Consider the following 15,670-nt stretch of genomic DNA (forward strand, 5'->3'; position numbering starts at 1 on the left):
ATTTAAAAATAGTTATTTAGGATGTTAATACTGTGAAGTTTTTGCAATAATGCTCTTACGGCTGAACACCTCCACATTTCAGGAGGCTGTTTGATTGGTGCAGAAGAGGCTGCAATAGAAATAGGCTGACAGTGTAAGTTTCACAAATGCAGGTTGCATATGTTTGCATTGGTCAGTATATTTAGTGAGTTTTCTTAAACTGGAACTTCTTGTTGCATTATTCCTCCTTTTTATGTATTGGTTGTAGAGAATCCTCCTTTTTATGTAGTGGTTGTATAGAATCTTGTAATGGTGTCTGTTCTGAGTGCAGATTGTATGAGACAAAGCCTCAGGCTGGAGACTAAACAAAGAAATCCCAAAGAGTGCATCCTGATATGCTTTCATGCCAGAAATGTCCTACTCTACCTCATTTTCGTTATAAAACAATAGAGGTAACTTGATTCTCAATACCTTTTTAAGCAAGCCCTTGTTTTAATGGTCACTTCCAATATTGATTACTGCTTGAGAGGGTTCTTCTGGCTACCCCTTCTAAAACATGCCATTTTGCCTTTATTTGGGAAGCACATCTATATCTAAAATTTGTTGCAGTCCTACAGGAAATGATGTAACCTTTTTTAGGTATTGAGTGTTGTTAGGTTTCACTGAACAGTGTCAGCAGATCAATGTGCATTATATGTTTAAAGTGAGTATCCCTGCAACAAATACTGCTGGAAAGGGTAATAAAAAGGTATCAAGTGTAAAATGATAGTGAATTATTGAAGTATAATGACAGACTGTAGTTAACAAAATTGCACTCTACTTACACAGTGTGTTGGCATTTGTGTAACATAAAATTCTGTTTGTTTTTCCTGCATTTTAAAATGACATGCCTCATGACAGGAGGCTGCTCATTCATTTCTTAAAAAAAAAAAAAAAAAAAAGAAAAACAACAACAATAAACCCCAGATTCTTTCCTACCTTCCTCCCCTCCAAATATAAAGATAAAAATAATTTTAAAAATCAACACCAGAGGAAAAGTGTTTTAAGATACCTGGTTTCAGTATGCACTTTACCAGTTAGGTTGCATGAACTGCCCACCTTGACCTTCACTGTTACTTAATCATAAAGTATGTGTAAAATGCCATGTAAGAAAACTCTCTTTGGGTGTGCTTTGATTTTTTTTTTATGTGATGCTTTAGCAGTTGTAGCTGTGAGGATCCACTTCTGTGCCTACCTCTGGGCACAGTCACCTTGAGCCAAGTCAGAGGAAATGAACCTGACAATTTGCATCAGCTGCTTCAGTGCCTAGTCAGCTGCTTGCACTAACCTGCTGCAGGGATGACTTGAGCTCAACTCCTGGATTTTGTTCTGCTCAGAGGGCAGTTACAAAGAGGAAGACAGTGACTGTAGATGCATGAGCAGGTATTCTGTTGCAATAGGATAACACACAGTTGGCACTGAGGTGCATGCATGTGGCTTAGGGGTTTTACTGGACTATACTTGCTCTGACCTTTAGGACCAAGAATCCCTGCCATGTATGTGGTTGTTCAAAGGATGAGTGATCAGTTCAGACTAATACTAGTGTTTGAAGTGTATTTGGTGTATAGTTGCAGCATATCTTTTCGTAAAAGAATCTCATTAATGCACAGAAACCATTCCTAAAATCAAACTGAAGCATTAAATGTGTGTAATTCTTCAAAGCTGCTGCCCTGGTCTGTACCAAATTGCTTCGTGCAGCTGCAGGCAGTAATGAACAAGTAGAGGTTTAAAACCTGTGACTGTCTGATGGTGTCTCAAGGCCCTTATTATAGACCAGTGAGAATTCTGAAGTGCCTGGAGCTAGGTCTTTTGGGAGCTGTGAATGTAGGAAGGGTTTTCCCCAACCACTGGAGCTCTGTTGACACTTTTTGCCAATACTCAGTGTCAGTTCAGTAGTGTCATTCTCAGGGTCAGTGTCCCTGCGTTAACTGATTGACCAGTTTCCTGCAAGTTTTGTAGTACTTACATGTAATTGTGATCTGTAGTGGAAACTTGCCAGGAACGTGGCATGAAAGTGAGGGTCTGTTTGGCATGTGCAGGTAGCTGTTCTGTGGGCTTGTGCATGAGCAGAGCTCTGCTGAAATAGGTGACAGTGCCGTGGGGACAGTCTGGCTTATATCAGGTCATACTGACCACTCAGTTGGGATATGGAAACATATCAATGTTTCCAATGTTTTATCAATGGAAAATTGATATTCACCCACTTCTGTTTAAAGCAGTGGTTTTCTCTTAGCTTAACCACTTGAGGACATTTGAACCTAAACTGCATTACTCTGCTGTGAAGCAGAAGAGATTTGCATGATGTGAAGTGGCTCCTTTGAGGAGGAAGTAACCAGTTGCTGATGAGCTGCAAGCAGTTACCAAAATCTGTTTTATATCCCAAGGTAGCACCTGAATGCTGCTGCAGTCTGTCAAGTTTGACTCTGTCTCATTTCCTATTCCATTTTGAACACTCACACAAACTCGTAGGAGCTCTCTGTACCTGCTCCCCTGTTAATTCTGGCACCTGCTCAAGTTGTTGAGCATGAAAAGCATCCTGGGTTGCACAGGAGCCTCAGACAAGAAAGCCAGACTAGATAAAGGGAAGATGCCTATCTGGACTTCAAGGAAACTACCTCAGCTACCTTCCTTAAGAGCAAGATCTTAAACCACACAGCTTTTTATGCTGTCAGCTTGTAATTATAGTGTCCTAAGATGCAGTCTGTTGACAGATTTAAAGTAGTCAGAGTTTCATATATTTGAGATGATACTTGTAAATCTTCAGAGTTGTTTCAGGAAATAAGATTTGGAACATAGACACCAATTTTTACGTAAAACAGTGATAGATGAGAAGAACAAAAGAAAGACAAATTGCATGTTAGTTAAGAGAATGTTACAACGTAGAGGTATATTGATGATTAAGCAGCAAAAGAGCTTTCAAAAACGTGTCACAGGAAAAAGTTATGTTAATTCAGTGTTTTGTAAAAATAATTTCTTGTCACTTGAACCTGCATCAAACAGTCACACAGTGTTTCATCAACTGCTTTGTCATGAGTGAAATAAACTCCTATGCTTCCTGAGTTTATTGGCTTCCTACCTAGTAGTTGTCACACTGCTTTATGGCACAGATAATTTAATGGCTGGCAACTCCCCTGTTTGCAGTGTTCAGGGATTAAATTTAGCCTCTTATGAGGTTACTGTTTCTTTAAAATTGAAAAAGCGGAAACCATCTGTTAAAGAAAGCAGAATGCTTAGCAAGACAGAAAAATCAGTATCAGGTTCTGCAAGTGCTGCTATCAGGTTGTTTTTTTCTTTGTATTTACATGATTTTTTTTTAATTATCATGTGCTTTTGAAATGTTGCTATGCATAAGGTAGAAATGTTCTCTTGTTAGGCAGATTTTAGTCATCAGGTTTCGGAGCTTAGAATGCAGTCATGTCTTGGCTACCCTTGCTGGAACTGTGCACTTCTTTAAAGTGCTTATTTTCATGTATGCCAAGGATTAGGTATAGAAGCTCTCTTACTGTAAGTTAGCAGTCTTCCAGAATTATGAATGTGTTAATGTCATCTGTGCTGTATTTTATTACTTTCTAAGCTGTCTTAACTTTTAAAAAGCAATTGGCTTCAGTACTTAAGAAAATGTTTACATTGGAGCAATAGATAATGAGAACTTCTCAAGGCACTGATCTATGCCACTTAAGATGTATTTCATGCTTCTGGCAGGTATTGGTGATAAAATATCTAAAATAAGTACTAAGAGCTGTCCCTTGTTGCAGAGAACATACTGGATTCCAGTCTGTAAAATTAAATTTCCATTCCAAGGAGAGGGTGATTAATCAAGCATGGAGAGCTTGTAAGAGCAGTGTCTGCCTTCCTTTTGAAACCATCTCTGTCTCTTCCATCTATAATCAGTAATGTAAATGTGGTTTGACCTCCTGCTCTATGATGCTCTAGTAATTTTCTGACTAGGTGAGGAAGTACTTTTGTTCTTAGAAAGTTTCTTTTCTAGGAACTTTCTATGCACCAAGCATCATCATCTGAACTGCTGTTATCTTTTCAAACCCTGTCCTTTATCATAAACCAAATGTAAATGCTGCTGTTGGGTATGAGAATAGTAGGGCTGAACAGTCTGAAGTGTTGTCACCTGCACAGTACTGCACCACACATAATTCATGGCCAGGAGAAAGGACAATAATTCTGTGTCACCTGAATTAGTAGTAAATAACTTATCTCAAAGTTTCTAAAGCAGGTGAGTAGATTGTAATGCAAATAAATACCTGCCAGCCCTCCTTGGCATAAGTGCTCTTGGTATTGCCATATGTAGCCCAAACTTATGAACTTTTTCAGATAGGAAGCAGAAAATTAAATTAATACAAGCTGATTTATTTCTAAAGAATTAATACTTCCAGCTTCAGAAGTATTTCCCAAAAGTAGAAGGCTCTTGGTGTGGTGTCAAATTGTATTCAAGATACCAGCAGTTACGGGTGTGTCCTTGTCACTTTTATTCTTGTTGCTGCTCTAACATTTATCCTTTGTCTCCATTCCAGTTTCCCTTCCCTGTGTCATTGCTGAAGCCTCTGTATGATTTCTGGCTGTGTTTCCCTCTAGTCAGGTCTGGCAGGAAAGGACGCCGGCGGGTGTTCAGTCTGTCGGAGGCTGACAGTCACGGTGGACACTGGGTTTAGGCCTTCCAGCAGCAGCTGCAGCAGAAACTCCCGCAATACCCACTCAGGCAGGTTCCTCCATAAGACTTCACAAGCCCATAACAATCAGTAGAACATATTTCTTTCCGTGCTGACAGCAATGACAGTGAGGTAGGAAACTGAAGAAAGCATGATAATATCTCTACGTTTTGTTTTGGGAGAACTGTAAACCATAATGAGCTGTTTCTGAAAGCCTTGTCTGCAGCTTCTCCCGTGTCTCTGGGCACTCTTGCCAAAGGTGGAAATTGTGCTATCAAGCCTCCAGCTTCAAAGCAGCCATGTCTTCATTTGCACAGGGCAGCCCTGGCTGTAGTGAAATGTAGTAAGTGCAGGCTCCTGAATGGACAGTAATGCAGGTCCTTGGCCAGCAGCAAGGAATTTATTTATAGCACAGGTCAAATGGACAGGCATTCAGTGTAAGACTGTCCCTGGACTCTGACAGAAGCTTGATATTTCTGTGATCATCAAATTCTGGCAACTGTGACTTTATGGACTATTTGATTGTCCTCACCTGACAAGGTGAGAAGAGGGAGCCAATGGAAAAAATATGGAAATACACTCCAGATGACCTTTGTTATATAATCTATTTTAACTTGTATCTAATTAACTTCTTTTCTTATGTTACTGTCATGGCATGAAGATACTTTACTCAGCTAATAGGATAAAAACACCCTTTTTCATCTTTTGGATTTAATTTGAAACTTTTTGCTTCGTGTCTTGTAATTTGTGTTTTTGTTATCCTTTCATAGTGTGTTGCTGTACAGCTTAGACACTTCTCTGTGGGTGATACTCATTCTTTCCCTCTTTTGTCCTTTCCCATCTTCTTTCACTCACAATAACTCTTCTTAACATAAGTTAATATAACAAGTTGAGTGTTTTAGTTGGGATTTTTTTCTGCAATGATAATCTTTGTAGCATTAAAGAACTGCTGAAAAACGTGTAAGGCTGTTGAAGGCTCTGCATCCAAAGAGAGCTAGTAATACCCCAAAACTTGAAAAACTATACCTTGTTCTCTCTAAGTAAAATAACTTCGGAGGTATGGAAGGCTGTCTGTTAGAACTCAGTGTTAAGATCAGAACCATTTTAAGAAACTGACTTCACTCTCCCTGGTTTTGTTGCAGATCTGGCCTGTATTTTGTGCCAGAATACTCCTTCTTAAATAGATTGAGGCTAGGGGGAGACAAATAGAAATGCTGTTTTCTCATATTAGGTGGTAACCTTTTGATATTTAAGAGCAGAGCATATCCCAGTGATTGGTGTTTTTATCCAGGGAAAAATTGCAATTCTCTTTTTTATTTTTCTTTCTATCCAAAAGTCAAACTGCAACAACATGTTGGGAGTTTGAGTTTTTTGAAAGGCAGTTATTATTTTTATATGTAGTGTAAAGGGAAGTTCCAGATAATAAGTAGAGAAAGTAATCTGTAAAAATGCCAGGTACATGAAACTCTTCAGAAGCAAGAGCTTGGTACCTGCTTAAAGACAGACGTTCTTGTGAGCTCTAGACAATGTTCAGAGCTCTCCCTCCTCCACCCATTTGTGTGTTGGGATTTGCTTTCTGGTCATTTTGACAGTAGTGCCACCCTGGGTTACAGCAATCAGCCACCATTCCCTGAAATTCAGTGCCAGAGTGATAGAAGTGAGGCTGGCAGTGACAAAGGACATCCTGAGAGGAGAGAGAGAGAGAGACTGGCTTCTGGCAAAAGTAAATAAAAGCTGGAGGGAGGCAGAGGAGAGCTCTGATCTTGTATTCTCTACAAATGCTGCCACTGAAATACTGGCCAGTGTATTCTGCTTACAGTTTTTTCATATTTATTCTTTCTTAACGTTTTTTGAGACTTTTGTGTAGAAAGTTTGGACTTGTTAACTCCAGATACTTTTTTTTTTTTTAGTGGAGACTTTTTTTTCAAGTACCTTTTTTTGTGGCATTAAGTAGGGAGTCACTTTAGCATTAACTTAGAACCTACCTGGAAGGATTTGGGGACAATGCAGCATAGCAAAAGAACATGTATGTATTTCATTATTTCAGTAAATGCAAGTATTGAGAAAATACATTGATACTCTATTGGGAGAGGGGAAGGAATTATTTAAGAAATGAAGCGTGGATGCAGAAGTTACATAGAACTGTAATAGAAATGTGCTGAATACAACATTCTGAACAGAATGCCATTGATTGATAACATGTACCAGAATGCCTCAGGTTTTCTGAATCCTGAATTTGGGTGACTATTCATGCTATAGTGTAGGTAAGTTTACAAAATTATCTTGGCAAAGAACATTTGATATCCTTTTAAGATTTTATAGATTCAAATTGCAGAAACTCACTGTTCTATGCATGCTGAAATGTTAGTGTTTAGCTTGGAATTCAGAGGAGTGAGCCAGTATTTCATTGTTTCAGCAGTTCATTTTCCATGTGATTCTTGCATCACTTCCTCTGTTATCAGTTGCTATGTTCTCACTGAAGCTTCTTGACAGGTAAAAAGAATCTGTAGGGTTACTTTGGATTTGTCCTTTTTGTTCAAAAACAAACACTGATGTCTCTTTTATTTAAAAGTAGACATTTTGCCATCTATTTTTATTTAAAAGTAGACTCTTTACCATCTGTAAATCTTGTTTTTATCAAAGCAAGAAGCTTTAGCCACCAGTTCAGCAAAAAGTACATGTGAGTGGTTTCTAAAGTGAGAATACACCGTTTTGTGGTTTATCTTACCTGAAAGGTTAAAAAAATAAAATCAGTAATTTTAGTGTTATCCACTGATACCTTCTTGACAGCCATTCCATTCTCTTCTTTTTTTTTTTTCTTTTTTTTTCTTTTTTTTCCTTTTGTCTTATGTTCATGCTTTCTGTTCTTTTCCAGGACTAGTGGGAATCATATTGAAACTGAAATATCTTTAAGTTCACTACGTATTAAAACCATAACTTAATTCTTAGCTTCTGTATTCACTACATTGCCTTGTAGGCTTTTCTGCAGATGCCTGTACACTTGAACACATGCTGTTTCTTACAAAAGCTTTAAAACCAGTCTGTCTTGAAGCTGGATACCTGTTACTTTAATGACATTTATTATTTTAGTCTGAAAAAACCCTGACTTTTCCGGGCATACTTGATCATCTAGGGCTGTATCACCTCATCCCCTTTCACCCTCTCCATCCTGAGCCAAATGAACAGGTTGTTTGACAGTTCACTAGGATTTTTAGGGGGAAAGGACAGTATAAATAGCTATTAATGTTGAAGGGTTTTTTCATAACATGGGAAGGTGCAGTAGCATATCAGTTTTCTGTAGCATTTATGCTTATTCACAATTTTATGAGTGTTGGATGCTCCATGCTTAGGAGGACAAAAGCCCCATGTCTCACAAGGCTGTGTGAAGAGGCCTCTTGCAGCACCTTTCAGTTGCAGCAAGGACATTATCCTCCTTCCTCTTCTGCCAAAATTCTGATTTGTGTGGTTGAGGCATTGCTTAAATATGACTCTGGAGGATGAATTGAGAGAATGACTTCCAAACTTTTGTAAGAAACAGGCCACCTTTTGGGAAAGCTGTCTGTAGAGTGGTTCTTAGGTTTTTTCTTTTATTTCTAAAGATCTTCCTGATATGGGGTAGTGGTTCATTTTAGTTCATACTAAATACTGAAGAAGTTTTCTTACCCTCAACTTTCTCTCTCTAAAAATATTTCTAATATTGCTACATATTCTAATACTAAATTTATGTAATTGTCTGATTCCTAATTTGAACAGAATCCCGCTGGCATTTTAGGTTATGCTTTTATAGTATTCTGGTCTATTTCTAATGACTAAAATGTGGATGTGTAAGCATAGTGCTTCACAGAACTGCATTTTCCACCTAGTCATTCTTGAACATTCATGAATAATGGTATATTGTTAGGCTCAATGTGCATACTGACTTGAAAATTGATTGTTCTTTGTGTTTTCTTTTCTCAGATGATGCTTCAGCTCCAGAGCAGCCTCTGATGGCCAGTCAGACGATGTTGACTGATGAAACTCTTTCAGCTGTTTCAAAGTCCAGCAAAAATGCTGTAAAAACCAGTGACACAGAAACAGCCAACCTGTCTCCCAGCCTGATTCCTGCACAGCAGCCCACAATATCCTTACTCACAGATGACAACACGGACACGCTGAGCGTGGAGTCGCTCACGCTGGTGCCACCAGTTGATCCACACAGCATTCGAACGTTCAGCTGCATCCCTCGGGCCTCTCTGCAGTCTGAAATGGAGGCTGACATGGTGGAAGAGGTAGAGAGAGAATGTTCTGACTAAAGCCACCATGCAGACTGTAGTAAACAGTGAAGGAAGTGCAGATTGTCATTTGTTTTTGATCTGGGAGTGCAGATACTTCTGGAGGCCTGAGAGGCCTCAGGTCCACACAAAGGGACCAAGTGACATTTCTCTGGTGACAGAGAATGCCAGCAGCTTTTAGAGCCAACATCGGATACTCAGCATATCTGAACTGGAGAAGGGAGAAAAACCCCAAACTTTTGAATTTGGACTGGTTCTTTCCTACCAGTTTCTGTTGTACAAGAACATGAACGTGTCTCACAAGACCTACCGTCTTTCTAATAGGAACTAATTAATTGTAGAAGGTCTGCAGTATTATGGCAAAATGAAGAGACTCTTGGATACCCAGCTTCATGGTACTGCATTATTACGTCTCTGAAATGGGAGACATGCCATTGACCAGAAAAAATTAACTATTATAGGACAGAGGTAAAACTTCCATTTGAGTCAGGGTGTGTTTTTTCAGTTTGGTGTTTGGTTTGGGGGTTTTATTTGTTTTTTTTTGGTTGGTTGGTTTTGTTTTTTAATCCTGATCTTGTTCATCTTTTGGAGGTCTGCACAATACCAGCAGCCTTGGCTACATTCAGTATTGTCTTTGTAGGACTCCAGACTAAATATTATGTTTTCCATATGTAATATTTATTTCAAGGTTTGATTCAAAGTTAAAATACAATGCTTGTTCAAATTAACATAAGGGATTTTTGAGACTACTTGAGTCTTTGCTTTTAGCTACCTAGAGAGGAATGTAAAATATTTTAAAAGATTACTATAGCTTGTTTGTTCACTTCTGACACTCAAACTGCTACACATCTGAGGAGTGGTGATATCCCTGCAACTGAAAGACAACTTCAAGAAGAAGACAGAAGCAGTTTTACTTTGAAGAGGTTTTTCAAATTTTTCATAGTTATGTAGGAAGAAGGTCACCATATCTAACTGATAATTCCTTTGCTGGTCCAATCTTGAAAGGTATTGTGTAATGTTTTTTTTCTTGTCTGGGATAGTATCCCACTTAAACAGCCTTGCTACATAAAAGCAACTCTTGAGTTAACATTACTTCCTAGATCCTGACACCAGGTTGACAGAAAAGGGAAAGATGTTGTTTAAAGTTCAGAATGTTCTTTGCTGATTTGATATGTAATTTAACATGAAAGGAACTTAAGATTTTTCATCAATTTCCAAGTAAATCAATTTAAATTAATAGTAAAATGAGTAGATTGTCATTGCTGGTCTGTTCACTGAGTTGGCAATTCCTCAAAGGAGGACTGCTGTTTACTTGGTATTGATTTCAGTCACCACTACAATCTGTTTCTTCATTCTTTCTCTACTGACATTGACTTCTTATTGAATAGGTGGATCTGCAAAGTTTTTACCCACTTCCCAGTTGTTTATTCTACCTCTTCCTAGCTGTTACAGGGAATATCTGAAATGATTTTTCAGTGTTTATATATACTTTTATATATATATATATATGTGTGTGTGTGTGTGTATATATATATATATATGAATCAGATGGACTAATTCATGGTACCACTTTTCTCACTTTTTGTCTTCTCCTTCACATAATAATTGAATCTTTGCCAACTGGGTATATAAGGTGTCTGCTCCTGAATGCCAGTAATTCTTTTTCCCCTTATTAACTTTTTCATGCAGTTTTGATTTCTAATTTTCTGTGACTTCTTCTTTCTCTCAGATTGAATTAACTAGTACTCTGACCACTCCAGAGCAGCCCAAACTCTAAATGAACTCAGAGTTAGGTGTTCTCAACACTGCAGTGGATTTTGTGTGAAAATCTGGCATTACTAGGATAAGAGTCTACTTCTTGGATTTTTTTATTCTCGTGCTTAAGATGAATTTGCACTCATGCAGTCACTGTTGCAGCTAATGTGCATGTACCTGAACAAGCCTAGACATCAGTAATAATCTGGGTACAAGGACCACATGAACTTTTATTAGCTGAACTGTTTGCAGTCTAGACTTTCTCTAAAATGTTGCAGCATTACACTGTAGTCTCAGTAATATTATAAAGACCGTTATAAAAAATGCCTCACTTAATTTGAAAGCATTTTGTTAGTTGTTAACCTTAAATTCTTGACCTAGATTGCACAAAATACCACTGTGCAGGCTGAGTTCCCTTAAATAGAATTAGTTTTAAACTGGAAAACCTTGATCTTTATTTATCTCATTTCAAATTCAGTTCTAGCAAGATCAGACCCGTGCACAAGGAGTCTCTTCCATGCATATGCATAATGTCACCCCTGAGCTGTACTGCACAGGAAATGGAGAAAAGGGAAAGAAAAGTGACTTTGTGCTTTTCATTACTTTTGAGTGGCTTTTAAATCTCATGATCACTTGTCTAGTGAGAGTTTCACAGAAAATGACTGAGATAGATACTGTTATTAGGGAAATAGAAGAATAAGTCTGCTGTAAATTTGCCTGAACCACCTTTGAGAGAAAAACCTTTCTGAGATCCAACCTAAACCTGCCCCAACTCAGGTCCAGCCATTTCCTAATTAAGCAGTAAGATGTGAGTGACTCTAATTTCCACATTTACTGCAAGTGTCTTGGGGTGATTATTTTAAGCAATCTAGGAATTCAGTAATTGCGCTGGAATCGAGTATCATTCCACTAGCAGTAGAATAAACTTTATGCTTGAACTCATAGGTAGGCTATCAGACAAGCAGGTGAAACTGTGTGTGTAAGGAGGGAGCCACTTCCTAAGAGTAAACACTTCACTCACATGGTGCTGCTTTGCTCTGGTGTCATCAGTCACTTCTCTGCAGCAGACAGGGAGCTCCAGAGCAGCCTCCAGAGCAGTGGCACTGACCACCAGGGAGTAGCAGTCAGAAAACCACCACCAAGCTAAACATTCTGCTCTTGTCTCCATTAACCAGCTGGAGTTAAACTTGTTTTTAAAAGAGCATTGCTCAGGCAGGCAGCTGCTGTCTGGGGAAACACATGGCTTAATCCTGTGGTTGAATAAGGGATCTGCAAAGGCATCAGCTAGGGACAGGGAGATCAAGGCCTTTTGCCTCCAAGGTAATTAGTCTCCTTCTTTCAGACAGCCTCATGTAACCATCTAAATACATGTTGAAAATTCCTTAACTGCTACTATCCTTCTTGAAAGAGTTTTTTAGTGTGTCCCTGGTTCACCACCACTGTCCTACCCTAGGATACCACCCACCTGGGCACTGCTCTTCTGTTGTTTAGCAATCTTCGGAGGCATTCTCCTGTGCTTGCCTGCTGTGTTTCTCTTGATCTTTCCCAACATTTGCAGTATGAATTAGAAACAAATATGTTAACTCTTCGCATCTCCTATTGGTTTCTGAAAAGCAGAGAGTGATCCAAGCAGGGCTTGCTAGGGTGGGATGTTTTTAGGGGCTGGGAGGGGAGTAGTGCTTGGGGGTTTTACTGCTGCTCAGGACTTGAGCAGCAACAGACACAGGAGATGCAGTTCTTGACTGAATCTCAAATAGAGGGTTCTTTCATATGGAAACATATTTTTATATTACATTTGTACAGAATTTCCCTTATTTTGATCTCCCAACATTTTTAGATTTGCACGTTGCTCAGATTTGGTTTCTTTTGCAAGGTGTTAAAAAGATGTATTTTGTGTTTGTTAATGTATTATAAATGTAAAGCTGAATTTTGGTTGTCTAATAAATGTGCACTGTGGTGGTGTCTGGTTTATTGTTTTGCTAAATTGAGTTCATTGGTTCTTAATATGAAATGGAAAAACTTGTCATTGTTGGGACTGTCTTGTTAGCATAAATTAATGTGTGGAGTGCGTTTATTTGAAAAGTAACTAAAAATGGCTTAAGCAGGTAATGCCTAAGAATACTTGATAACAAAACTTAAGGTCCAGACTGGTTCACAGGATTCTCTTAAGATCATAAACTGAAGATTCATGAGATTTTACTTCCCATTACTATCGGTTATGGATACTCATACTAAAGTGAGTTTAAGACACATAGTAATTGCAATCTGATTACTTCAGTAGGTATGAGAAGATCTGGCAGTTAGTGTTCGGGTGTGTTTAAGGACTAACTGTGGCAGAAGTATTTGCAATGAACATGAAGATAATTTTTTTTTTCAGATTGGCAATAGATTCAAGTGTGCAAATTATTATAGACTATTACAATGTCTAGGAGCTTTGTTTTGCCCAGGGTCAGCACTGAATATACATTGTCACAACTTCAGGAAGCCCGCTAGAAGCATTGCAAACTTTAGAAGATAACTTTAGGCATCTCCACTTGTGAATAGCTCTGTTGATATTTTTGTTACAAACTTTTTCCTTCGTTTTTAGCTGTTTTGTAAGTTTGTTTTCAGTGCGAAGAGGGAGAAATGTATTTTTCTAGAAGAATGAATGTACCTGGGATTTAAGCACTACAAAAAGCATTTAATGAACATGGACTGACCTCCTGTGAAATATATTTCAGTAAAGTTGTCTGAAATGTAGTTCATTTGAGAAAACAACGTCCTGAACATGCACTTACACTTATATAGAAAAAAAGCCCAAACATGTTGTGAATTGAATTCTGAAATGTCTTTTTGCAGGCAATAAGTATTAATTATTTAATGTAAGTTATGTTAGACATTTGGATTAAAAGTGATGTATTAATTTAAAGAATAATGTAACTAAGCATCTGGGAAGGGAGTGGAATTAGAAAATATTGGTATATGTTTCTGAAATCCAGACTTCGAAGTCTGTATTTGCTGGCATTGATAATTTGTTGTGACTGTTGAAAACCTGGACAAGAACAAGGAATACCTTTCTTTGTAAATGGAACTTGGCAATAAAAATGGTGTTACTAAGAAAACTTCCTTCATGTGCTGTTGCTGTATTTGATGCACAAGGACATCCAAAAGCAGTGAAAGGCAAAATTTGCAGAACCTTGCTTTTATTTAGAAGAATGTTGTGCATATAAGAGTTAGGCACTTTCATCCTTAAGCTGGGGTAATTTGCACTGCATATGCAGGAAAGACATAGCAGGAGGGGGAGCAGAAACAAGCCTAGAAGGGCAATGTAAAGTAGATGAGACCAAGGGTTAAGAGGGGCTGGGCAACATCTAAAATATCTGTGGACCACTTTGGAAGTGCCTTTCACGTGTGATTTCTTCCCCAAATATATGCTTTTACCCTCTGCCTCTTTCTCTGGTGCATGTTGCCAGTTCAGTATATGGATTAAATCCAACCAAGTTATTACTTAGATTCTTTTTAATTAGCCTCTACATGTATAGGAATTCATCACAGTCAATACACATTCCTTGGGAAATGTTACTTCTCAAAGTAGTCATTGCTCCAGAAGCTTTCTTAGGAAGAAATTCAATTACATTGTCCCATCAAATAAGCAAGCTAGGTATCAGAGATAGGAGACAATACTGTAATTTACTCTAATGCAGATATTAAATCATGGTGTATTGTGGAAAATGAGCTTAAATCTGCTCCTGGCAGCCAAAGTTTCTAAATTTTGCTGGTAATACTGCTTTAAGAATGACAATTTGTGGCCAGGAAGGTCACTTCCTTCACATTTGAAACTGTCCTGTGGTTCTGTATCCTGATGCTTCAGAATTCTTATGGGCTTTTGTCTTGTAATTTTTCCAGTGTCTCTGTACTAAACCTTTCTAGACTCGGACACTGAGTCAGATTGAGCCTAATAATTAATGATCTGAGAGGGAATGAAAGCACAGCTTCCAGACCTCTTCTGATGCTGACTGGGTCGAAAATGAACTGGACAGAAATGCAGTGCTGCATTAGTCCACTCTTCTCTTAGTACCCAGAAACATCTAGGTGCAGCAACTTAAGACAGTCCTGTAGTGGGTAAATCCACATCTTTATAAACAAGATAATTCCAGCATAGTTATAAAAATAAGAAAGTGAAACTCTGTCAATGCATGTGTCTTTGTCAAAGTAACTCCTGTAAAGATACAGTATTTGGAGATTATCTCTTTGTTCTTTGACACTTAAACTTTGCTTCCATGTCAAGGAAAGAGGTCTTCGGCACTTCATGGATGCAGCTGTTGGAGCAGAAGAAATAGCATTTCTGTCTTGGTACTTTCTGGTGATCTTGAATATGTGCTGCATACAACTGGTAATTGTATAAGAGATGGCTGTTTGCATGAGTTTGTTCCCTGAAAATTCTACTGAATTTTAAATTAATACATTTTATCAAATAAGGAGAAATGGAGGGAGTTGCAGCACCTGGAGTTGCAAATGTCTAGTGGCAAAATTGGAAGAAATGTTTCAGGCAAATATTCACATACAGTTAAGGCAGTTGAGCTGATGGGGGAGTAAGTCAGTCTGGTTGTGCTTAGTTGTGTGTCTGCTTCTGAAGGATTTTACCATCAGCTTATCTGCAAGTATGTCTAGATCTTAAAATAATTACTGATTTTGGATGCCAGTTCTCTAAAGTGCATTTTATGAGATGAAGTTTTTGATTATTAAGTGCCTTATTATTCAGAATTAAGATCTTTTAAAATAAGTTGAAAGCTCTTGCCTAGCCTCAGGCACTCTACAAAGCTGGGAAATGTGCTTGTTGAGTGGAAAATACTGATCTGAGCATTCCGTTCTCACTGTCTTGTCCCCAAATAAAGGTTTATATTTCACATAGGCCACAGTTTAATTTGGTTTTTTTGCCTGTTTGGATTACTGATAAGGACAGATGAATTCTTGGGCTATGTTTCT

General features: G+C 38.2%; 1 protein-coding gene across 7 annotated transcripts in view; it reads left to right on the forward strand.

Moving 5' to 3' along the window:
• Positions 1–12,665, forward strand: part of CLEC16A (C-type lectin domain containing 16A) — a 59,572-nt gene extending 46,907 nt beyond the window's left edge. For 4 of the 7 annotated variants that reach the window (XM_062503769.1, XM_062503768.1, XM_062503771.1 and 1 more), the window contains one exon: positions 8,637–12,665. In XM_062503769.1, coding sequence (XP_062359753.1) covers positions 8,637–8,971 — 335 coding nt within the window. In that variant the 3' untranslated portion in view covers positions 8,972–12,665. Of the gene's footprint in view, positions 1–310; positions 432–4,605; positions 4,730–8,636 lie in introns of those variants that run through there. The other 3 variants (XM_062503772.1, XM_062503774.1, XM_062503773.1) reach the window with 3 other exon arrangements.
• The last annotated feature ends 3,005 nt before the right edge of the window (positions 12,666–15,670 follow it).

The sequence above is a fragment of the Cinclus cinclus genome, chromosome 16, assembly GCF_963662255.1.
Source record: "Cinclus cinclus chromosome 16, bCinCin1.1, whole genome shotgun sequence".
Taxonomy (NCBI): Eukaryota; Metazoa; Chordata; class Aves; order Passeriformes; family Cinclidae; genus Cinclus; species Cinclus cinclus.